General features: G+C 35.5%; 1 protein-coding gene across 8 annotated transcripts in view; it reads right to left on the bottom strand.

The window, feature by feature from the left end:
- Window positions 1–24893, bottom strand: part of scn1laa (sodium channel, voltage-gated, type I-like, alpha) — a 60247-nt gene that overhangs the window by 17946 nt on the left and 17408 nt on the right. For 4 of the 8 annotated variants that reach the window (XM_067409853.1, XM_067409854.1, XM_067409858.1 and 1 more), the window contains exons 11-20: window positions 23774–24128; window positions 21912–22022; window positions 19007–19245; window positions 16890–17054; window positions 15915–16271; window positions 13082–13509; window positions 10247–10250; window positions 2858–2990; window positions 717–871; window positions 218–391 (exon numbers count right to left, since the gene is read on the bottom strand). In XM_067409853.1, coding sequence (XP_067265954.1) covers window positions 218–391; window positions 717–871; window positions 2858–2990; window positions 10247–10250; window positions 13082–13509; window positions 15915–16271; window positions 16890–17054; window positions 19007–19245; window positions 21912–22022; window positions 23774–24128 — 2121 coding nt within the window. Of the gene's footprint in view, window positions 1–217; window positions 392–716; window positions 872–2857; window positions 2991–10246; window positions 10251–13081; window positions 13510–15914; window positions 16272–16889; window positions 17055–19006; window positions 19246–21911; window positions 22033–23768; window positions 24129–24893 lie in introns of all 8 variants that reach the window. The other 4 variants (XM_067409860.1, XM_067409861.1, XM_067409856.1 and 1 more) reach the window with 3 other exon arrangements.

The raw sequence follows: 24893 nt of genomic DNA, 5'->3' as shown, positions 1-24893 counted from the left end.
TGTGGAATATATGTAAACATCTGCACGTAAAACAGTTTAAGGGTGGTACTAAATAAAGAAAAACACAATTTTTGATTATTACTATTTTTTTTAATTATTAACATTTTGCAGATTCTGCAAGGTGTATGTAAACTTATGTAAATAACCACAGTTGTACTGTAACTGTAATTTTGTGCAACTCAGTTTGATATTATATTAATTCAAAAGCTGAACTTACATCAACAATAATAAAATCCAGCCAGCACCAGAGATTGGTGAAGTATTTGGCAAATCCATAAGCGACCCATTTCAGCAGCATCTCAAGAATGAAGATGTAGGTGAAAACTTTATCAGCAAATTCCAGTATAGTCTTTACGTTTTTCCTTTTTTCAAGATAAATGTCCTCAAAAGCCTGAAAAACATGTTAGATGTTAATCTTTGATGTGAGAAAATAATGAATAAAAATTATACTAGTATTCATTGCAACAAGCTAAGTGAAAGAAAAAAATCCCTCCAAGATAGTGGACAAAATGTTGATTATAAGTGAGCATAAAATGTATTAAATACCAAATAGTATTTATATAAAATAGAAGTAAAACTGCTAATAAAAAATGTGATCTGTATTATTCTGCTTGTTAGATTATTGTGTCATTAACAACATGTTCACATTAAAGTACTGAAACTAAGTTGAGTATTTACTTTAAGTCTCACAAACAAGCATATGTATTTCCCCTCACCAGAGCGCCACTGCTAAGCAGAATCATGAAGACGATGAAGGTCTCAAACCAGCTGTGCTCCACTATGTTATAGCACGTCTGTCTCAGCAGCCACCATTTCTGCCATATGCCCTTTTCAGTATCCACCTGGCAGCACGGGAACTTACGGACACAGCCTGAAAAAACAAACATAGAATTGCTTTTTCAATATTCAAAATCCCTATTTCTTTAATTTTTACTCACAAAAAGATAAGTTAACTTCACTTTTCTTCTTTTTTTATTATTTCAAATAGTTTTACACAACTTTTACCCAGTAGATTTAAGAAGTGAGTTCCCTCAGGTTTACATTTAGCTTTATTAATTTAGCAATTTATTAATTTAACCACAGATGTAGTTCATTACAATAACTATGAACATTACACAAACAGATTTTTTTTTAGAAAATGGCCGATGGTTTCTCTAGATAAGACTCTTATTCCTCGTCTGGGATCATGTAGAGCCCTTTGAAGCTGCACTGAAACTGACATTTGGACCTTCAACCTGTTGAACCCCAGTGAAGTCAAGAAAAATCCTGGAATGTTTTCCTCAAAAACTTTAATTTCTTTTTGACTGAAGAAAGAAAGACATAAACATCTTGGATGACATGGGGGAGAGTAAATTATCAGGAAATTTTCATTCAGAAGTGAACTAATCCTTTAAGACTCCTAACAAGCATCTATACCGTGTGCAGAATTATTAGGCAAGTTGATTTTCTGATCATTTTTTTTCCCAAGCACATTTACCAATTCCAAACCACATTAATCTTAATTATACTATTGATCTTGTATTTAATCATTTATAGTGTTATATAATTGTTCATGAAGGCTGGAATTGAAACACACCTTATATTCAGGTGTGCAGAATTATTAGGCAGGTTTTCTTTTCAGATAACATGAGCCAAAAAAAAAATTTAACTCAGACTGAAAAGTCAAAAATTATTAAATGCATATGAGAAGGATGCAATAATGTAACACTAGAAATTGCAAAGTTAAAGGGTTAGTTCACCCAAAAATGAAAATTCCGTCATTTATTACTCACCCTCATGTCGTTCCACTACTGTAAGACCTTCATTCATCTTCAGAACACAAATTAAGATATTTTTGATGAAATCTGATGGCTCAGTGAGGCCTGCATTGACAGCACGATAATTGACACTTTCAATGCCCAGAAAGCTTCTAAAGAATATTTAAATGTTCATGTGACTACAGTGGTTCAACCTTAATGTTATGAAGTGATGAGAATACTTTTTGTGCGCCCCAAAAAAACCAAAATAACAACTTTATTCAACAATATCTAGTGATGGGCGATTTCAAAACACTGCTTCATGAAGCTTTACGAATCTTTTGTTTCGAATCAGTGGTTCAGAGCGCGTATCAAACTGCCAAAACACGTGAACCATTGAAATTTCGAGCCTTGTTTATTGAAATCATGTGACTTCGGCAGTTTGATAAACACTCCGAAATACTTATTCGAAACAAAAAAATCATAAAGCTTTGTAAAGCGCACAAAAAGTATTCTCGTTGCTTCATAACGTGAAGGTTGAACCACTGTAGTCACATGAACTGTTTTAAATATGTCTTTCTGGGCATTGAAAGTGTTAATTATCTTGCTGCCAATGAAGGCCTCACAGAATCATCAGATTTCATCAAAAATATCTTAATTTGTGTTTCGAGGATGAACGAAGGTCTAACGGATGTGGAACGACATGAGGGTGAGTAATAAATGACTGAATTTTCATTTTTGTCTGAACTAACCCTTGACCATGACCACTGGACAGTGAAATGCTCATTGGGTCAGCAGGGTCAAACAAAAACAGCTGGAGAAAAAAATACATGTTAACTGTAAAAGAATTAAGAATTAAGGTGAAGAATATGGAATATGGAATAAAAATGATCTTCCAAAACTTCAGATTTGGGAAGATAAATTCTTATATACTACGATATTGTAACAATACAAGCAGGATGAAAATCAACTTACACTTGTCAAAAATGTCAATTACCTAATTGGGGGAACTGTAAATATCACGTTATTTCCCACTAAAGCTAAAGTTGAAGGATAATATAGTGATAATATAGTGAATAATATAGTCTTAACATAGTGAAAAAAACTATTAGCTGAATCACCTGCTGTGAAACAAGCTTCTGGATCTGCAGATTCCTCAAGTTCCAAGTCCAAAACATCTTCTCCTTCTTTACCCAAGTGTCTGATGTCCACCGTGCTGCCCTCTGAAGAGCTGGGAGCCACGTCAGACAGCTTCTGCAAGAGCAGCACAGACACAGCACACATTACTATGGCAACCGCCGAGGACATGATACATGTGCGCATGGTTTCTGAAGTCAGTCATTTCAGCTGAGTCACTGAGCAAAGCCTGAGAAGAAAGGTTTGCTTAGTGTGATAAAACGCTTTATCAAGTGCATTGACTAGTTTAGGCATTTCCAAACATTATAAGCCATGAACCAAGCTTTGAGATAAATCATATTACACAATACTATACATTTAAAGTTTAATGCAAAATATACATGCATTGAAACTTGAAGGTGAAATCACACTGACTTCTACAGAAGCACTTACAATCACTGAATCTCTGAGCTCATAATTGGTTTATCCTGAATTGTTTATATAGGACAATTTTTGCATAATCTCTAAGCATTTTAAAAGTGAATAGCTGATGGCAATTAAAGTAAAATTGATTATTGTTAAGTGGATATTTGTAGAAATCATTGGGTGGAAATCATCAGACTAAATGACCGACAAAAAGATGGGAATCAGTGTTATTGTTACTGTGAAAATCTGGAATCTGAGGGTGCAAAAAAAAAAAAAAAAAAATCAAAATATTGAGAAAATCACCTTTAAAGTTGTCCAAATGAAGTCCTTAGCAATGCATATCCACTCACAAAAATACATTTTTTATATATTTATGGTAGGAAATTTACAAAATATCCTCATGGAACATGATCTTAATATCCTAATGATTTTTGGCGTTTTTGATCATAATTTTGACCCATGCAATGTATTGTTGGCTATTGCTACAAATATACCTGTGTGACTTATGACTGGTTTTGTGGTCAATGGTCACAAATGTGTTAAATAAATAAAGATACGTATTTTCACTCTTTATGCCTATTATTTTTGTAATGAACAAGCCACAGTCTGCATTCGCTTTATCAAAATCAACATGAAATAACATTCATAAACTATTTTACTTTTGTAATGAGGCATTTCTGAGCAAAACAGGATATTCAAAATGTCTTGATTTTATACATCAGCAATTGATTGGATCATTGAAATGGTCTCTAATTTGCAGGTAGTATGAGAGGAGGGTCTGAAAAATATAGGGTCATTTCAAAGGTTATGCAATTTTGGATTTTGATTAAAGGTTATGAAGACAACCATTTATTGCCTAAGGAATGACGTGCACCAATGGATGGTTCAAAATAAAACCAGCCATGTGCATTAAAAAAAAGCAAACAGGGTCATGTTGACTTTAACAGCACGTACCTGCTATGCAGAAATAGCCTAAATGTCTACTATACAGGCTTAAACTATAATGCAGCACATTATGAAGGTCGTGCATGTGATAAAACGGTACATGGTGAAGTTTGCTAAACAAAAAACATCAGTACTGTAAGAATTCTAGCTAATGCCGCTTATGGACTAATGCAGGCATGTCATGACAAAATCCATACACATCCAATCTTCCTCTGTGATCAAGCTCAAAAAATGTCTGGATGGCTTGAGTCCTTGTTTGGCCCCAGGTCTTTTCTAAGTCATTTTGACAATCAAGGGAAGCAATTATGCCATTGATTTGCATATCTAATACCTTTTAGTAAAATTCACGGGATTCCCAGATCATTTAAAGGTGCCCTAGAACCAGAGGTGGAAGTAACGAATTACAACTACTCACGTTACTGTAATTAAGTAGTTTTTTCGGGTTTTTGTACTTTTTTGAGTACATTTTTTAATCTGTAATTTTACTCGTACTTAAGTACAAATTAAGCTTAGAAATCTACTTCGCTACTTGTAAAATCACATTCCGTTACTGAGTACGCCAACAATTTGAATTAATATTGAAACCATATGGCTCTGCTTTGACCAGCATATCGGTAGCCAATAAAGTTATCCGATCGTAAATGGACCAATGAAAACCCTGAAATTTTACCAGCGGCGCGTTCTCATCTCTCATATCCCCGACGCCTCCTTCTCCTGTCACTCGTTTCAGTTACAGCGCAGGATTGCAGGTATTGCACATAATTTTAATCATACCCGCAGGTTTGTGGAGAGCGCATTATTGTATCGCGAGAGCACATTCATGTAATGGCCGAAAACGACACGAGCTCTCAAATAAACAAGTGAACTGCCTCTCCACTGAGCGCGCGCTCTGTGTAGTGTGCAATCGCGAATCTCTCCGTGCTATTAAATTAAACGTTGTAAAAAGTTATCAAACAATCATAATAGACTTCCATGCCTGGCCGATGAAAATGCTACAGTCTCAACAAACAAAAGTGGATCTTTAATTTCTTTACAATGTAGCCTAGATGTATGTTTCAGAATGGGGCATTTATATGATTTTTACATAATAAATAACCTAGTCTGTGTAACTGCATCACTATACAAACATTATAGGTCAAACCATTCTGATGCTTTTTATCTAAATAACATTATATGGCTCTTAAAAGGGTTAGTTTAACCAAAAAATGAAATTTTTGTCATTAATTACTCACCCTCATGTCATTTCAAACCCATAAGACCTTCATTCATCTTCAGAACACAAATGAAGATATTTTTGATAATGTCCGCTTTCTGACCCCAGACTGCAACGCAATTGCAACTTTTGCAGGCCCAGAAAGATAGTAAAGACATTGTTAAAATAGCCCATGTGACTACAGTGGTTCAACCTTAATGTTATAAAGCGACCAGAATACTTTTTGTGTGCAAAAAAACTAAAATAACGACTTTATTAAACAATTTACTCCCTCCGTGTCACTATCTGACGGTGTTCGTGTGAGCACCACAGCGCATGTGATGCTGACGCAGAATCCGGCCAATAAAATGAGCTGACTGTGTTTACTACGTCAACTGTGTCAGAGACTGACATGGAAGAGAATAAATTGTTGAATAAAGTGGTCTTTTTTGTTTATTTTGTGCACAAAAAGTATTCCGGTCGCTTCATAACATTAGGGTTGACCCATTGTTGTCACATGACTGTTTTAACTATGTCTTTACTACCTTTCTGGGCCATAAAAAGTGGTAATAATGTTGCAGTCTATGGAGGGTCAGAAAGAGCTCAGATTTCATCAAAAAGATCTGAATTTGTGTTCTGAAGATGAACGAAGGTCTTATGAATGTGGAACAACACGAGAGTGAGTAATTAATGACAGAATTTTCATTTTTGGGTGAACTAACCCTTCAAGATACAGGGCATATACAAATTCAGTGTTGTTATATTTCATATCCCTCAACTGAATTGAGGTAATTTGTTTTTGTTCCTGTTTTATTACTGACTGTTTTCTTGTCTTTTTTTGTAAATTCAATTCAGTTTGAAATCAAGCTTTCGTGTGCTGCATGTGAGCTACTGCAACAAAGTTACCCTACTGTAAAGACACAAATACACAGAGTGAGCAAATATTTAAGTGAAATTATTGTAACGGTAATTGATCAATGTTATTGGTATTTAAAATGATACTGAATATTGATCATTTGTATTGTATTGAAGTTAGAAATTCCAGTATTGTGACCACTAATTCATGCACTTCATGAATAAGGTGAAAGTGCTTTGTTAAAAAGTAGCTACTTTCTACTGATTGATTGAATATTGTTTGGCAATTCATTAAATATCGCCGGCTAAAAAGTAACTAGTAATTTTAGTACTTTGAGTAGTTTTTGAGAAGAGTAATTTGTACTTTTACTTGAGTACTTTTTTGACACCTGTACTTTTACTTGTTATTGAGTATTATTTCAGCAATGTAACAGTACTTGTACTTGAGTACAAATTTTTAGTACTCTTTCCACCAATGCCTAGAACAAAGACTATAGAATAACACAAGACGTGTCACTCGTATTGTTTTGAATGGGAGAAAGTTTAACGCGCAATATGTCGGATTAAGTCCCATCTTCTAAATAAGAGCCAATTGCCGACTGGTAAAGTCATTGCGTCACTTCAGCGGCTGTTAGAATCACCGGTTTCTATAGAAACAGTCAGACGCCTCCGAAGAGATGCGCATTTAGGTCTGCGCATGCACAATTAGCTTGATCCAGGCTGAAAAATATTCAATATTCGAGCGTTTAGAAACACAATTTATGAGCCGGTTGTTGTTAGATTTCATTGGTGATTTCAAATATGACATTTAATCGTAAGGTTGGTGAACAGTTTGAGAATTTGATGTTTCCCCATTCAAAGAGATTGCATGATGCCCGAGAGGCATTTCAAAGATGGCCGCCGAGAGAAATGACTTGTCTTAAAGGGACTTTGACTAGAATTAAAAATTTAATTTACTTTGGCATAGTTAAATAACAAGAGTTCAGTACATGGAAATGACATACAGTGAGTCTCAAACTCCATTGTTTCCTCCTTCTTATATAAATCTCATTTGTTTAAAAGACCTCCGAAGAACAGGTGAATCTCAACATAACACCTACTGTTACGTAACAGTCGGGATCATTAATATGCACGCCCCCAATATTTGCATATGCCAGCTCATGTTCAAGGCATTAGACAAGGTCAGCCAGTATTAACGTCTGGATCTGCACAGGTCAATCAACAGACTAGGTAAGCAAGAACAATAGCGAAAAATGTCAGATGGAGCAATAATAACTGACATGATCCATGATCTCATGATATTTTTAGTGATATTTGTAAACTGTCTTTCTAAATGTTTCATTAGCATGTTGGTAATGTACTGTTAAATGTGGTTAAAGTTACCATCGTTTCTTACTGTATTCACGGAGACAAGAGAGCCGTCACTATTTTCATTATTAAACACTTGCAGTCTGTGTAATTCATAAACACAACTTCATTCTTTATAAATCTCTCCAACAGTGTAGCAATAGCCGTTAGCCACGGAGCATAGCCTCAAACTCATTCAGAATCAAATGTAAACATCCAAATAAATACTATACTCACATAATCCAATGTATGCATGCAGCATGCATGACGAACACTTTGTAAAGATCCATTCTAAGGGGTTATATTAGATGTGTGAACTTTGTTTAAGCAATGATAGAGTCGAGAGCTCGGGAGGGGGCAGAGAGCGCGAGCATTTAAAGGGGCCGCAGCCTGAATCGCTGCATTTCTAATAATGCCCCAAAATAGGCAGTTAAAAAAATTAATTTAAAAAAATCTATGGGGTATTTTGAGCTGAAACTTCACACACACATTCAGGGGACACCTTAGACCTATATTACATCTTGTAAAAAAACGTTTGATGGCACCTTTAATGGGTCAGATTCCCAGATCATGCTGATTTGTTTGGCTAACTAAAATTTGGCAGATGTTTTTTTTTTTTTTTTTTTAATCCAAAGCAACTCACATTGCATTCAAGGTAAACATTTAATATCAGCTCATGTATTTCCTGGGAATTGAACCCATGACCTTGACATTCCTAGAACAATGCTCTACTGTTTATTGAACTTGTAAAGTTGCTTTTGGACCCTTCACAAAGCTAAAGCGGTAGACATTTTGGGACAATTTCGAAGAGCTTGCCATACAAATGACCAGTATATAACGGTTTTATGCCCAAACCACAGACTGCCACATCCTCAATTCCCAGCAGGAAGCAAATGAGCATGTTATCATGAGGCTAACATTCACACTCAGTACTTAAATGACAGATAATGCGATCTGAAGACTGATATTCCCTGACCTCTCTTCCATAATGGGTCAGGCTAATGGGTCAGATTCCCAGATCATTCTGATTTGTATGGCTAACTAAAATTATGCATTTGGCAGATGTTTTTATCCAAAGCAACACTGCATTCAAGGTAAACATTTTATCAGCTCATGTATTTCCTGGGAATTGAACCCATGACCTTGACATGATTGCTAGAACAATGCTCTACTGTTTATGAACTTGTAAAGTTGCTTTTGGACAAAATCATACACTCTAAAAAATTCTGGGATAAAAACAACCCAAGTTGGGTTGAAAATGGACAAACCCAGTGATAGAGTGGTTGGGTTAAATTTTTGCCCAACATTTAATAAATATGTATTGTTTAATTTTTATTCATTAAACTTCATTTAATTTATTAAACATATTAATAAATGTTCATTTCCAACATATTTTGGGTTCATTTTAAGCTAGCAATACAGTAATTTTTAAACAATAGTCAAGTTAAATAAAACTACCCAACAGGTTGGGCAAATATTCAACCACTGGGTTTGTCCATTTTCAACCCAACTTGGGTTGGTTTTAACCCAGCATTGCAAATCAACAGCAGTCAAGCATTATTGGGCTTGTCCAACTATGACATTATTCCAAAAAATAACCATTTCTCAAACCTCAACTGTGTAGAGCTGTGCAGAGAGGCCTTAAATCAAAGTAAACTGTACACCACTATCTATGACTGACGATGAACAAGAATGATATTGATGGTACGGCAGGATTTGAAATGCATGAACAATCCATTATGAAGAAACATTTGTTTCATGAATAGTACAAGCTGTCTTTGAGGTTAGTTGGGATGCATATGCTGCAAAGGCAGACCACGTTAAAAGGTGTGAGAGACACAAAAAAGAAAACAAAAAACAAACCAAAAAACACTATCTGTCTTGTCTGGAGGACAAGAGATTGGCCAGAGTACTAGAATGACAGATAATTCAATAGGAGCAATAATACAGAAACATCTGTTGATGTCTTGAAAACCATCAATCAGCAATCATGGCTCTGGTCCAAAATGTAGTGAGCTGCCTTTCTGTCTGCTTTATCAAGCTAAAACTGAAATGAAACCTTGTCTAGAACACGCTCCACCATATTTTGCATTATTTGGTTTATTATAATTATAATCAACACTTCTTAAGCTTTGTCCACCAGCTCACTGTGCCTATTGCATTATGGGAACGCCTTCTTTGAAAAGGATGCATGCAGTACTGTCATAAGTCTGACATATACTCTACACAATATGTGAATGTAAACATATTTTGTGAGTTGTTATAACGATGGGTGAGAATTGGGATTTTTTGGGGGGGGAATTTAATTCCAATTGCAATTCAGCATCCTGTGAGAGGCAGTTTTATTTAACCATTTGTGCCTATTATTCCTGAAAATGCAGCTTACATAAACAGAGTTTCAAGAGAAATCATATCACCCTTCACAAAGCTAAAGCGGTAGACATTTAAGGACAATTTCGAAGAGCTTGTCGTACAAATGACCAGTATATAACGGTTTTATGCCCAAACCACAGACCGCCACATCCTCCATTTCCAGCAGGAAGCAAATGAGCATGTTATCATGAGGCTAACATTCACACTCAGCACTTAAATGGTAGATAATGTGATCTGAAGACTGATATTCCCTGACCTCTCTTCCATAATGGGTCAGGCTAAATGTTGATGTAATCCACAATGCACTCGTTGCAATTAACCCAGACCGGAGAGGAACTTGACCACGATTACGCCAGTGAGAATTTCAGTGATATGTGAAACCTTCATTTTTGAGGGCCAGTTACCTGACAATAACTACGCCAAAGGATTGGTTCGACTTCATTTGCACTGTTATTGAAGTATTCCTCCCATTGTTCAATCTGTTGTACTGTTGTGAACATTTACACATTTGGTAGACGCTATTATACAAAGGGGCTTACAGTGCATTGGAAGTTTGCATTTAAAAACACATTCACCTAACATTAAATATGGCATCTACCCTGATCAATGTCCAAAAGAAGGGCCATATACTGACCTGGAGCACATAAAGATGTATGTCATCAATAGCGGTTCCATGAGTTAGGGTGCATTGCTGTCATACTTATTGCATACAAAATTCACTCCACAACCATCAGTTCTATGGGAATTGGGTGTGCACTAATGAAAGTGCTGCATAACATGCGAATGAACCCATTGGTTCTCGCACACGTCAAGCAAACATGCTTGAGCTTCCGTTTACCATAATTGATGTACTGTATGTGTTGATGAATGTTTATATGTGAATAAAAGCCTGAATTAAATCTGTTCTTCATCTAAAGTGATCGTGTCTCTTCAGAAAATTTGGACTGAACCACTTATATGGATATGGATTAGTTTTACGATCTCTTTATGAACTTTTTGAAGTGTCAATGTGTCAGTTGCGTAGCTGTCAATGGAGGTACAGAAATCTCTAAGAATTCATCAAAAATATCTTAATTTGTGTTCTGAAGATGAACAAAGGTCTTACTGGTGTGGAATGACAAGAGGGTGAGTAATTAATGACATATTTTTCATTTTTAGGTGAACTAACATTTTAAGACTTATGTACGGTTATACGGTATACGGTTTCTATCATTTCTCTCCCACTCCCATTCTCTCCCATCATTTTTCTTCAATTCTAATCCCTATTAACATCATACACTTTTGAACAATTCATAGAGAAGGGAAATGCAAAATCATACTCTGAATTATCTATAATGTTTTTAAAATGTGGCTAATAGAAAATATTCTGTTAATGCAACCTCTCACAAAGTTGTTCAAAGCTGTACCGTTGTACTGTTCAAAGTTTGTTGTCAGTAAGAAATGAATAAGTTTAGTCAGCAAGGAAACAAACTGATCAAAAGTGACAGTAACGACAATTATAATGTTACAAAATATTTCTATTTCAAATAAATGCTGTTCTTTGGAACTTTCAATTCATCAACAAATTCTGAAAACAAAATGCATCATGGTTTCCACAAAAATATTAAGCAGCAATATTAAAAAAAAATTTTGAGCAGCAAATCAGCATATTAGAATGATTTCTGAAGGATCATGTGATACTGAAGACTGGAGTAATGATGCTGAAAATTCAGCTTTGATCACAGGAATAAATTACATTTTAATTATATTCAAATAGAAAACAGTGAGTTTTAAGTGTAATAACATTTCACAATATTATTGTTTTTACTGTTCAAATTAATGCAGCCTTGATGAGCAGGAAATGTTTTTAAAAACAAATAAAAAAATCTAACTGAACCCAAAATTTTAAACAGTAGTGTTTCAGAGCCATTTTGGATTTTTCTCAAGTGACTGTGCGAAGCTCTATTCAATCACGTTAAGAGATTCATTAGAATGAAGGAGATGCAAAAATAGATACCAAACATTTGCTAATGGAAGGTGAAAAGGGGCTTTTGATCTCCACTAAAATCTTCTTATCCACCCATCTCCCTGCTCGATTTGTTTTCTTTTAAAGCTGCCATACAATTTAAAATTGAATTTACCTTGGCATAGTTGAATAACAAGAGTTCAGTACATGGAAATGACATACAGTGAGTCTCAAACTCCATTGTTTCCTCCTTCTTATATAAATCGTATTTGTTTAAAAGACCTCAGAAGAACAGGCGAATCTCAACATAACACCGACTGTTAAGTAACAGTCAGGATCATTAATATGTACGCCCCCAATATTTGCATATGCCAGCCCATGTTCAAGGCATTAGACAAGGGCAGCCAGTATTAACGTCTGGATCTGTGCACAGCTGAATCATCAGACTAGGTAAGCAAGCAAGAACAATAGCGAAAAATGGCAGATGGAGCGATAATAACTGACATGATTCATGATAACATAATATTTTTAGTGAAATTTGTAAACTGTCTTTCTAAATGTTTCATTAGCATGTTGATAATGTACTGTTAAATGTGGTTAAAGTTACTATTGTTTCTTATTGTATTCACGGAGACAAGTGCTGTCGTTATTTTCATTATTAAACACTTGCAGTCTGTATAATGCAATAACACAACTTCATTCTTTATAAATCTCTCCAACAGTGTAGCATTAGCCGTTAGCCACGGATCACAGCCTCAAATTCATTCAGAATCAAATGTAAACATCCAAATAAATACTATACTCACATAATCCAACGCATACATGCAGTATGCATGACGAACTCTTTGTAAAGATCCATTTTGAGGATTATATTAGCTGTGTAAACCTTGTTTATGCACTGTTTAAGGCAAGCGCAAGCTCCGTGGGCGGAGAGCGAGAGATTTAAAGGGGCCGAATCAACCTGAATCAACGCATTTATAATTATGCCCCAAAATTAAAAAAAAAAAAAAATAAAAATCTATGGGGTATTTTGAGCTGAAACTTCACAGACACATTCAGGGTACACCTTAGACTTATATTACATACAAAAACGTTCGATGGCACCTTTTGAAGTGTTTGAAGTGTCAAATAATTTCAAACTGCAACCTTACCTCCTCTAGGTCCGAAGAAAGACTGCTGAAATCCTCAGTGTTGAGGCACTCAAAATCAGACTCCTCGGCGGCCATTGGGACACTGATGGTCAAGCTCGGGTTGCTGATAAAATTCTCAGAGTCACTATCCACATCTGTTCCTCCAGCGCCTTTAACCAGCTCTAGTGTGGTGTGGTTGGAGTTATCATTTATTCCCTTGCAGTTTGTGATCATGTTCCCATCTGGAGTTTTCTTTTTCTGCTTCTTCCTCCTTATACAGCCACTCCGGAAGAAACTCTGCAGGCAGGCCTTAACAAAAGCGAAGCCTCTCTTGATTCGACCAACCGCTATCTGCAGGTTGTTCTTTTCGATCTCCTCGTCATTGGCCGTGAGATTGTCGGCACTGAAGGAACTGAGCAGCAGAGCGAGGAACAGGTTCAGAACCTAAAGGAATGGCAAAATTAGGAAGAAACCAACTACAGGTTCAGAATAACTTCACACACATCAGGGATCTCATTTATAAAATGCATATACGATTAGATTTGATTCTAAATACCATGGATTGGTCACAATTTCTGTTAGGTGTCAACTACTCTGTGCCTACCGCTTACATGAAAAAAGGTACAAATTTACTTATTGTGTTGATGTTGTGTTGCAAAACACTTTTGCTGCTATTGAGGAGGGATAAGGGCAAGGTTAGGGACAGTTTTGGTGGTTTCAATGGTGAGTGGACTAATGTGGAAGGGAAGGGTCAACGGTGTAATTAGGTAATTGTTAAAATTTCCAAAGATCAGCATTATCCCCTAAAAACAATCAGGTAGACCAAACCGTAAGTCATAGATATACTTGAAACTTTGAGGGCTGGTAATACTCAAACTGTCTACAACGTCACCAAGGCTCGCCCCGATTGGCCTGACGGGGGCGCTACAACAGTGAAAAGTATGAAATCACTCATAACTCCTAAACCGTTACATGTACTCTCAAGTGGCTTATATTGTTCCTTGGCTCAAGATGGAATGCAAAATGCATGCTTTGGATTTGATTATTGATTTTTCTATTGTTTTAGTAAAATGGATATAACTTGAGAACGGAATGAGATATTTTCACCAAACTTGGCACACATATGTAAGTGCTCATTATGTGGCCGTGTGAGAAAAAAAAAAAAGCTATAACCACCCAACCGTTCTCTGGACTAGGACATTGCGTCTCAAAACTGTTCTGGGGACCCCTCAGCATTGGACATTTTGGATGTCTCCCTCATCAGACACCCAATTCAAGTCTTGCAGTCTGTAATAATGAGCCGATGAGTTGAATCAGGTATATAATCAATGAGGGAGACGTGTAGTGGTGGGGGGTCCCCAGGACAGGTTTGAGAAACACTGCTCTAGGTCAATAATTATCAAAAAAATGTTGAACTTTACCCTTTGGATAGTTATACCATGGCAAAATATACTCAAAAACCTATAAACATTAGGGCTGGGTACTGACACAATTTTCACGATTCGATTCGATTACTACTCACATGCTTTCGATTCGATTTGATGGCAAATCTTCTGGAGGAAAAAAGTCTCCCAACTAATGCTGTAAACTACACATGGGAGTCAGTTGGTACTACTATAATAATACTGAAGGTTAAATTAACTTATTCATATACAAATACTTAAATTACACTCAATGATGTTTTTATTATAAATAAAGTTTAGAATTACATAATCATATTTCTACACCAATTAGTTTTTTTGAAATATAAACTGTCATAACTGATTTATTCGAACATGCATTAAATATTGAAGAACATTAAAAATGATAATGAATATGTAACGGTGCATAGCTAAATTTATCAGAATGCTGCTTTCTAGAGTTCACTTTTCAAGCTGACTAATGAGTTTGTGGTCACTGAATATGTTTTTCTGAGGTAAATGTGACGTCACGTGACATTGTTTACAAGCTGTTTTATTCTGAGGTTGAAGTTCTAATTGAGCAAGAGATATGATACAGATTTCGGTAAGTTGTACTGTATATTTTAACATACCTTCAGATGTTCATGCATGTTTATTTTTTGCGCTGTAACAGGTATTAAAGCGGAGGAGAAGATGATCACATGCGTTTGTGCTGCCGCTTCTCTTTAACTGAGGCGCTAAAGCGATCCGTCACGGCACAATAAACAGCGCCGAAACGGTATTTATTTTTTGAATCTCATAAATAGATGGACATCATCTGAAATCTGAGAATTTGCTTCATATCAAAAGTAACAAAGCACAAAGATTATTGTGATTTATTGGATGGGAGGCGCTATATATTCTGCTCATTCATCAACTGAAAACAGACTAGACTAATCGATTCTTGGGATTAAAGAATAGATATTGGTTCGTAAAAATGAGAATTGATTAAAATCTAGAAATCAATATTTTTTACCCAGCCCTCATAAACATACAGTATAATTGTAAACAAGCATGCAAACTTTTATGGAGATTGTACCACAGATGGTGCTATTATTGTTAAAAAGCTTTGAAAACCATATATTTCCTATGGCAAATTGCCTGTATTGGCTGTAAATGGTCATAATACCATTTTATGCATGTGCGTAAAGGCTTTAAAGCACCCTGATAATTGCTGCTCGCAGCAATTAAATGCTTTTAAAAATTAATAATTCAAATGCTAGTACATAGTAGTTGAAGACACTTTATATAATGTGAGACTCATTGATTTTATCCTACTTCAAATCAGGATAAATAAAGGCAGAAACTGGTATGAAAATGTTCCTATGCATACACCAACTGAAGACCCTGCTTACAAACATTTATATATAATGTTTTTAATGCTAATTAATTGAGATGAACTATACATACCACCAGATTTCCGATCACCATGACCATCATGAACACAATTAAGCACAAAGGCTGTCCCGCTACTTGCATGCAGTCCCACATGGTCTCGATCCACTCCCCGCACAACACCCTAAAGACGATCAGGAACGAATGGAAGAAATCGCTCATGTGCCAGCGAGGAAGCGTGCAGTCCTCAGAAATCCTACACACACAGTCTCTGTAGTTCTTCCCGAACAGTTGCGTGCCCACCACAGCGAAGATGAAGACGATGATGGCTAGCACAAGCGTCAGGTTGCTCAAGGCACCCAGTGAGTTGCCAATGATCTTGATTAGCATGTTCAGAGTTGGCCAGGACTTGGCTAGTTTGAAGACCCTCAGCTGTGACAATAGGTGGCATAGAAAATTAGTATGATCCATTGATTTTTAAAAAACTGTATCAGTATTGTTCGATGATAAATTCTTCTATTTTTACATTTAGATTACCTTTGCTGTCATCTAATGCGGACTTAAAGATTATCTTTAAAAACACCATTTAATAACTGTTAAATGTTATCTTGAGCAAATCTAAATTATATTGATATAGATTTTTTCATACTGTACATTCTGATGCGACACTCACATCCAGTGTAGGCAAATGTCAGCCATTAAGGGACTGAACACCAGTGGGTGGGGCCTATGGTGCAATGATGTATAACTATTTGATGATGTTTTGCTCTGGAGGCAGTCATATGCAAATGTGTTTGCTCATGTCACATCACAGATCCCGCAATATCAAAACGAGCCATTTTGGAGCTTGATTAAATAAATGCTTTGTTTATAATGAGGAGGACGTTTTAGCTAATTTGCAGGATGGAGAAATTTGCAGGATGTTTTTGACATCTTATATGTCAAAAGATCAAGGCAAATTTGATTTCTAATGTCATGATCCCTTTAAGAACACACTTTATATGCCATCTAGGTCATTGGGTACAATGCATGACAGTAGGATACTCTTACCAGTCGGAATGGCCTAAGAAAACCCTTTCCTTCCAAACAAAGTTCCAGAAGACTCAGTGTGACTATGATGCTGTCGAAGATATTCCAGCCTTCCTGAAAGTAAGTGTATGGGTCCAAGGCAATTATCTTGAATATCATTTCTGCAGTGAAGATGCCTATGAAAACCTGTAGGCAAGGAGACAAAACTTTGTTAACATTAGTTAACTAAATTTCTTCTAGGCCTGGTTCCACAGAGAAAGCTTAGTTTAAGCCAGGATTGGGCATTAGTTAAATTAGGACATTTAAGTAGTTTTTATAAATGTGCCTATTGGTGTGCATCTTTAGACAAAACAATGGCACGGACATATGTTATGATATGCCAGTGCAAGTTGCTTTCAGTTAAACAGCTCAAACATGCATTATATTCTGGGACTAGGTTTAAGCCTTGGGGGGTAAATTATTAGTTCAATGAAAAATACTTCTAAATCTTTTATTAATCATACACTGGAAAAAAATGCAGGGTCAAAAACAACCCAAGTTGGGTTGAAAATGGAAAAACCCAGCAGTTGCCCAGCTTTATTTCACCCAACTACTAAATATAATTGTTTAAAAATATTAATAAGCAAATTAATAATTGTTTAGTGTTTAATTGTTATTCATTAAACTTAATAAATTAACATTTATTAAACATATTATTAATATTCATTTCCAACATTTTTGTGGTTCATTTTAAGCAAGCATTACAATCATTTTTAAACAATAGTTGGGTTAAAATAAAAATACCCAGCAAGATGGGCAAACATTTAACCCAACTCCTGGGTTAAAACAACCCATTTTCTGGGTTTGTCCATTTTTAACCCAACTTGGGTTGTTTTTAAAGGATTAATTCACTAAAAAACTAGCCCATGCTTTACTCACTCTTTTAAGCCATTCTAGGTGTATATGACTTTCTTCTTTCTGATGAACAAAATTGGATAAATATCAATAAATATCGTGATGCATCTGAGCTTTATAATAGCAGTGAACAGGGTTCACGAGTACGAGCTGAAGAAAGTGCATCCATCCATCATAAACATACTCCACACGGCTCCGGAGGGTTAAAAAAGGCCTTCTGAAGGGAAGTGACGTGTTTGTGTAACAACAAAAATCCATATTTAACAAGAAGTAAAATATGTATGTTCCGCCAGACCGCCTTCCGTATTAAACGTACGAAAAAAGTATAAATTGCCATCGCATCACTTACACTTTTTCCGTAAGTTGAATAGGGAAGGCGCAGGACGTAGCGTAAGCATTTTGAACGGCAAGACTTTTACACTTTCTTTGTACGTTGAATACGGAAGGTGGTCTGGCGGAAGCTATTTTACCTCATAACTTGTTAAATATGTTTTTTTTTTTTTTACACAAATGCACTTCAGAAGGACTTTATTAACCCTCTGGAGCCACGTGGAGTACACATTTAAGATGGATGGATGTGTATAGATACACTTTCTTCAGCTCACACTGCCATCAAAAGCTCGGATGCGTCAGAATATTTATTAATATTTCTCCAATTGTGTTCATCAGAAAGAAGAAAGTCATATACACCTAGGATGGCTTGAGGGTGAATAAAGCTTGGGCTAATTTTAATTTGAAAGTGAACTAATCCTTTAACCCAGCATTTTTTAGAGTGTACTTTTAGTAAATTTCAACATTTACTAATACATTATTAAATTCAAATTTGCCTCTGTTAACAATGAATAGCTGTTTTTATTACAAAGATTATAAACACTATAACAAATTGTTTGCTTATTATTAGTTTAGTTAATGAAGTAACTGACGTTAACTAATGGGACCTTATTGTAAAGTGTTACCAAACTTTTCATTGAACTATATATTTAAAAGTATTTTACAAAGCTAGAATGATCTCCTGAATATATTTGTAATAAAATCATTATATATGTGGATTAATGTAGAAGTCAAAATACTGTTTTTTAACATCTTATTTTGCATATAAATAAACTGTAATCAATTAATTTAATTAGTAAATTCATACACCTCCATTTCAGCTGGGTATCTCCCTGGTGATTAACAACTCAATCTAAAATAACAAAACAAGTCTCAAAGTATTTCATTTAAAATGCTGCTATAAATGTTCTTACCATGTTGCCAGTTGTAAGCATATTAGAATAAGCCTGGTCCATGGGGTGACACTCCATGGCCATGAATACTGTGTTTATCACAATGCAAATGGTGATAAACAGATCAGCAAAGGGGTCCATTACAACCATGTGGACGATATTCTTTATCCTCAGCCACGTGGGACTGCAATCCCAGATCAGATAATTCTCTGCAAACTCGAGCCACCACTCCACACACTTCTGTTTCCAGACCTCCAACGCTGCCGTGTTAAATAAAAAAAAAATTAAGATGACAATCTGAAAGCTGTATGTAAACTAGTAGGAATTTCAGCAACAATCAGAGAAAAAAACTAATGAGCAAATAAGAACTTAATTAAGAGAATAGTTCAACAATCTTCAGTGAAAAACAAAAAGGAACAAAATGCATGTAATTTAATGAAAGTCAATGAGAACTGAAGCTGTCAAACTGCAATGTGACATTATAAGCACTATTAATTTTCTGTCTATTCCTATACAAAGCATTCAAATTACTTCAGAAGACTTAGAATAATAACTATTTTCTATTAACTATGTAGAATAATAACAATTTTTCATAATACTTTTTTAGTTTTTCTGCATCCTGAGCTTGACAACCTCAGTCACTTTTTATTATATTGATAAGATTGGTCAAGATACTCTTAAAATAACATTTTTGTGTACAAGGCACAATTAAAGGATTAGTTCACTTTCAAATGAAAATTAGCCCAAGCTTTACTCACCCTCAAGCCATCCTAGGTGTATATGACTTTCTTCTTTCTGATGAACACAATCTGAGTTATATTAATACATATCCAGATGCATCAGAGCTTTATAATGGCAATGAGTATGAGCTGAAGAAAGTGTCTCCATCCACATCCATCCATCATAAATGTGTACTCCACGTGGCTCCAGCGGGTTAATAAAGGCCCTCTAAAGTGAAGTGATGCATTTGTGTAAAAAAATATCCATATTTAACAAGTTATGAGGTAAAATATCAAGCTTCCGCCAGACCACCTTACGTATTCTACTTTTGAAGAAAGTGTAACGCCTTGCGCTATGTCCTACGACTTCCCTATCCAACTTATGGAAAAAGCTTAAGTGACCCGATGCCAGTTTACACTTTCTTTTGTAACTTGAATACCGGAGGCTGTCTGGCAGAAGCTAGATATTTTAAAATGGATTTCTTTTACACAAAAACGCATCGCTTCACTTCAGAAGGCCTTTATTAACCTCTTAATGTGGAGTACACATTTATGATGGATGGATGTGGATGGAGACACTTTCTTCAGCTCATACTTGTTGATCCTCGCTGACTGCTTTTTGACCCGAGGGTTTTTATTAATGCCTCACTGAATTTAAGGTTTTATTTGTGATGTGTGTTGTAATGATATAGAATTTAAATGTGATTTTATTGTTATTTTGCTAGCCCCATGTACAGCATTATGGTCAACGTTTGTTGTATTAATATGTGCTTTATAAATAAAACACGAATTCCAGAAATGTTGGGACGTTTTTTAAATTTGAATAAAATGAAAACTTAAAGACTTTCAAATCACATGAGCCAATATTTTATTCACAATAGAACATAGATAACATAACAAATGTTTAAACTGAGAAATTTTACAATTTTATCCACTAAATGAGCTTATTTCAAATTTGATGCCTGCTACAGGTCTCAAAAAAGTTGGCACAGGGGCAACAAATGGCTGAAAAAGCAAGAAATTTCGAAAAGATCCAGCTGGGAGAACATCTACCAACTAATTAAGTTAATTGATATCAGGTCTGTAACATGATTAGCTATAAAAGGGATGTCTTAGAGAGGCAGAGTCTCTCAGAAGTAAAGACAGGCAATCTGCGAAAGAGTGCGTAAAAAGATCGTTGAATACTTTAAAAACAACGTTCCTCAATGTCAAATTGCAAAGGCTTTGCAAATCTCATCATCTACAGTGCATAACATCATCAAAAGATTCAGAGAAACTGGAGTAATCTCTGTGTGTAAAGGACAAGGCCGAAGACCTTTATTGAATGGTCTCCGGCTTTCAGACGACACTGCATCACTCATCGGCATGATTGTGTCAATGACATTACTAAATGCGCCCAGGAATACTTCCAGAAACCACTGTTGGTAAACACAATCCGCCGTGCCATCTGCAGATGCCAACTTAAGCTCTATCATGCAAAAAGGAAGCCATATGTGAACATGGTCCATAAGCACTGTCGTGTCCTGTGGGCCAAGGCTCATTTAAAATGGACTGTTTCAAAGTGGAAAAGACGAGTCCAAATTTGACATTCTTGTTGGAAATCATGGACGTCATGTCCTTCTGGCTAAAGAGGAGGGAGACCGTCCAGCATTTTATCAGCATTCAGTTCAAAAGCCAGTATCTCTGATGGTATGGGGGTGCATAAGTGCATACGGTATGGGCAGCTTGCATGTTTGGAAGGCACAATGAATGCTGAAAGGTATATAAAAGGTTTGCTGCAGTTATTAAAACAGCATGGCTTCATCGTAGAAGAGTGCTGAATTGGCCTGCCTGCAGTCCAGATCTTTCACCTATAGAGAACTCTAGCAGGCATCAAATTTGAAATTTCTCAGTTTAAACATTTGTTATGTTATATTTGGTCTATTATGAATAAAATATCAGCTCATATGATTTTAAAGTCTTTTAAACTGATTGTGTTCATCAGAAAGAAGAAAGTCATATACACCTAGGATGGCTTGATGGTGAGTAAAGCTTGTTTTCATTTCAAAGTGAACTAATCCTTTAAAGTTCTACAGTTTTGGAAGAACATGGGGTTGAGTAAATGATGACAATTGTGAACTATTTCTTAAAAAGTACAGGAAAAAATCAAACTAATATGCCTCACATTCAGTTTCTTGTAAGTATGTTCAGCATTTAGGGTTCCTTACAGTCAGGGTTGCTGACACTTGCTACACTCAAAGCTCTCTGTCTCGCTGATTGGTCATGTCGAAAAGCCACTGAAAAGCGCTGTGAATCACTTCGGTGTCTGTGTTCTTCATCTGTGTTAAACTGTAAAGAGATCAGCAAATACATAAACAAATGTTACAGTGTTCGCAAGGCAGCATTATATTCCTATGCATCAATCATTCCGATTAACTTCAAAGACAATGCAGCTATTCAAACAAATTCAGGCAATCTGTAAAACTGGATTGATATTTGCTAAGATATGCTGCTTATACAAAAACAACAACACAATTTTTTTCTTATAATTGTGAGATATAAACTCACAATTGTGAGTTATAAAGTCAGAATTGTGGGATATAAATTCGCATTTCTGATATTTTTTCTCAAAATTCTGACTTTTTTCTCTAAAATTGTGAGTCTATATCACGCAATTCTGACTTTTTTATATCATGCAATTAATTTTTTTTTCTCTCAGAATTCAATTAAATTCAATTCAATTCACATTTATTTGTATAGCGCTTTTCACAATACATATCGTTTCATTGTGAGATATAAACTCGCAATTGCATGTTATAAAGTCCAGTTATGAGGGAAAAAGACTTTTTTATATCTCGCAATTCTTCCTATAACGTGTAATTGCGAATTTATATCTCGCAATTTTGAGAAAAAAAGTCAGAATTATGAGAAAAAAAGTTGCAATTATCTTTTATGCTGATTATTCAGTGGCAGAAACAAGCTTCCATACATTATAAATGTTTATGCAATACAATAAAAATGTATAAAATTAATAAAAAAAATAATTTGACATTATATGGAATAACACTTTAAATACATGCTTTAACATGCTTTGAAAAAAAAAAAAACATGGAAATAATGTGCACTTTGCTTTGTTAAATAATTAAGTGATTAAATTAATTGAATAAATAATTAGCAAATTAATCGTTTTGCAAAATATCTGTTAGTTACGGCACTATTAAATGATTCATTCACTTTTTTAGTTCACTAATTTACTCACCCCCATGTCATTCAAGATGTTTATGTCTTTCTTTCTTCAGTCGAAAAGTAATTAAGGTTTTCGAGGAAAACATTTCAGGCAGAAGTACTGTGGTAGGGCGAAAAACTCCAACTTCTCCTCCAAAAAAAGCATTTGTAGTTAAAAAGTATATAAATTAGTTTTTTTTTTTTTTTTTTTTTTTTTAAGAAAATGACCAATGGTTTCTCTAGATAAGACTCTTATTCCTCGTCTGGGATCATGTAGAGCCCTTTAAAGCAGCACTGAAACTGACATTTGGACCCCAGTGAAGTCCACTATATGGAGAAAAATCCTGGAATGTTTTACTCAAAAACCTTCATTTATTTTCGACTGAAGAAAGAAAGACACGAACATCTTGGATGACATGGGGGTGAGTAAATGAACAAAAAAAAATTAATTCAGAAATGAATTAATTCTTTAATTTCTTTAGTAATATGCTGTCATCCTATAAAACAAAATTGTCACAAATTGATTTTGAAGGCTCACACAGAATCTGTGCAAAAGAATCTCTAATGATTTCTGCAGAACCAGAATGTGGATTATTTTAAAAGTTCTGAACATCCCTGCCAGTTTATGTTTGTTTATAAATATTTTGCATAATTTGATTGTGCAGTTCTATTTTTTTTACCATATTTAAATCCATCCAGCAGATTTTTAGCCAAAATCAGCAAAAAAAGTGAAAAAGCGTACACAGATAGCATTATTATAAAAATGTTCAGTCTAAAACAATGCATTACAAGCATGAAAAGAAAACCACAGTACATCACAGGCCATGCAAGGTTTGTGCTCTGTTAGTTCTTTCCCTTACACAACTTTCGTCAAATGTGGCTTTTTTTCTGGACACTTCGGGTGTCAGTATTCCAGACGGTGAGTTGGGTGAAGAGGCTCCATCAACTGACACCATCACCATGCCACTGCTGTCGACCACATACCGCGCTTTTCCGTTAGACGGCAACAGAATACGTGGCGTCAGACTGCTTTTGCTGTAAAGACGCTCGGATCGAGAGGGTAGAAACAAAGAGTCTCTCCGGCTGCCCGTCTCCTCAATGATGCTTTGCTCATCGTCGGCGTAGTTGTTTTCGGAATGCACACGCCCGCGGAAGCTGAAGACGCTACCTTTGCTGCCCCGGCGTGGGGTGAGGATTGAACCCTGAAAACTCCGGGGGGACTAAGGAGATAAAGAAGCTTCAAAAACACACTGACAAACAAATCAAGGCATTCGAGGACGCAACCTGACTAACTGATGGAAGAACTTGATTAAAAAAGTGAATAACGTTGACATAACATTGGTCTCTTTTTTTAAGAAGACACTGAGCAGATTACTGCAGAAGTGAAGGCACTTCAAAAACAAAAATTAAAATGTAAAAAATTACAGAAGATTTCTGTAAAACAAATGTACTGAACTAAACTTTTCTTTATTTTAAACAAAATATAGTGTACAATGGGGCTAAAGGCACACCTTAAAGGGACAGTTCACCCAAAAATGAAAATTCTATCATCATTTACTCAAGTTGTTCAAAATTTGTATAATTTTCTTTGTTCTGTTAAACAAAAAGGAAGATATATTGAAGAAAGTGTTAAACTGAATAGTTGTGGGCACCATTGACTTTCATGGTAGTTTTTTTCCTACTATGGAAGTCAATGGTGCCCCAAAGCAGCCTGGTTACAAACTTTCTTCAAAATATCTTCCTTTGTGTTCAACAGAACAAAGAAATTTATACAGATTTGGAACAACTTGAGGGTGAGTAAATGATAATAGAATTTTCATTTTTTGGTTAACTATTCCTTTAAGAAAAATGTGCTTTTCAGCATAGTGTATGATCGCAAAAAAACCAACAACAACACAACAAGTTTGTATTGAGCATTGATGGAGCAACAGATTTTGTGAGAAAATAAATCATAAAAGTGGTTTGTTTTGTTTTAAAATCTTATA

This window comes from Chanodichthys erythropterus, chromosome 14 (assembly GCF_024489055.1).
Source record: "Chanodichthys erythropterus isolate Z2021 chromosome 14, ASM2448905v1, whole genome shotgun sequence".
Taxonomy (NCBI): domain Eukaryota; kingdom Metazoa; phylum Chordata; class Actinopteri; order Cypriniformes; family Xenocyprididae; genus Chanodichthys; species Chanodichthys erythropterus.
This window is presented reverse-complemented; position numbering and strand designations above follow the sequence as displayed.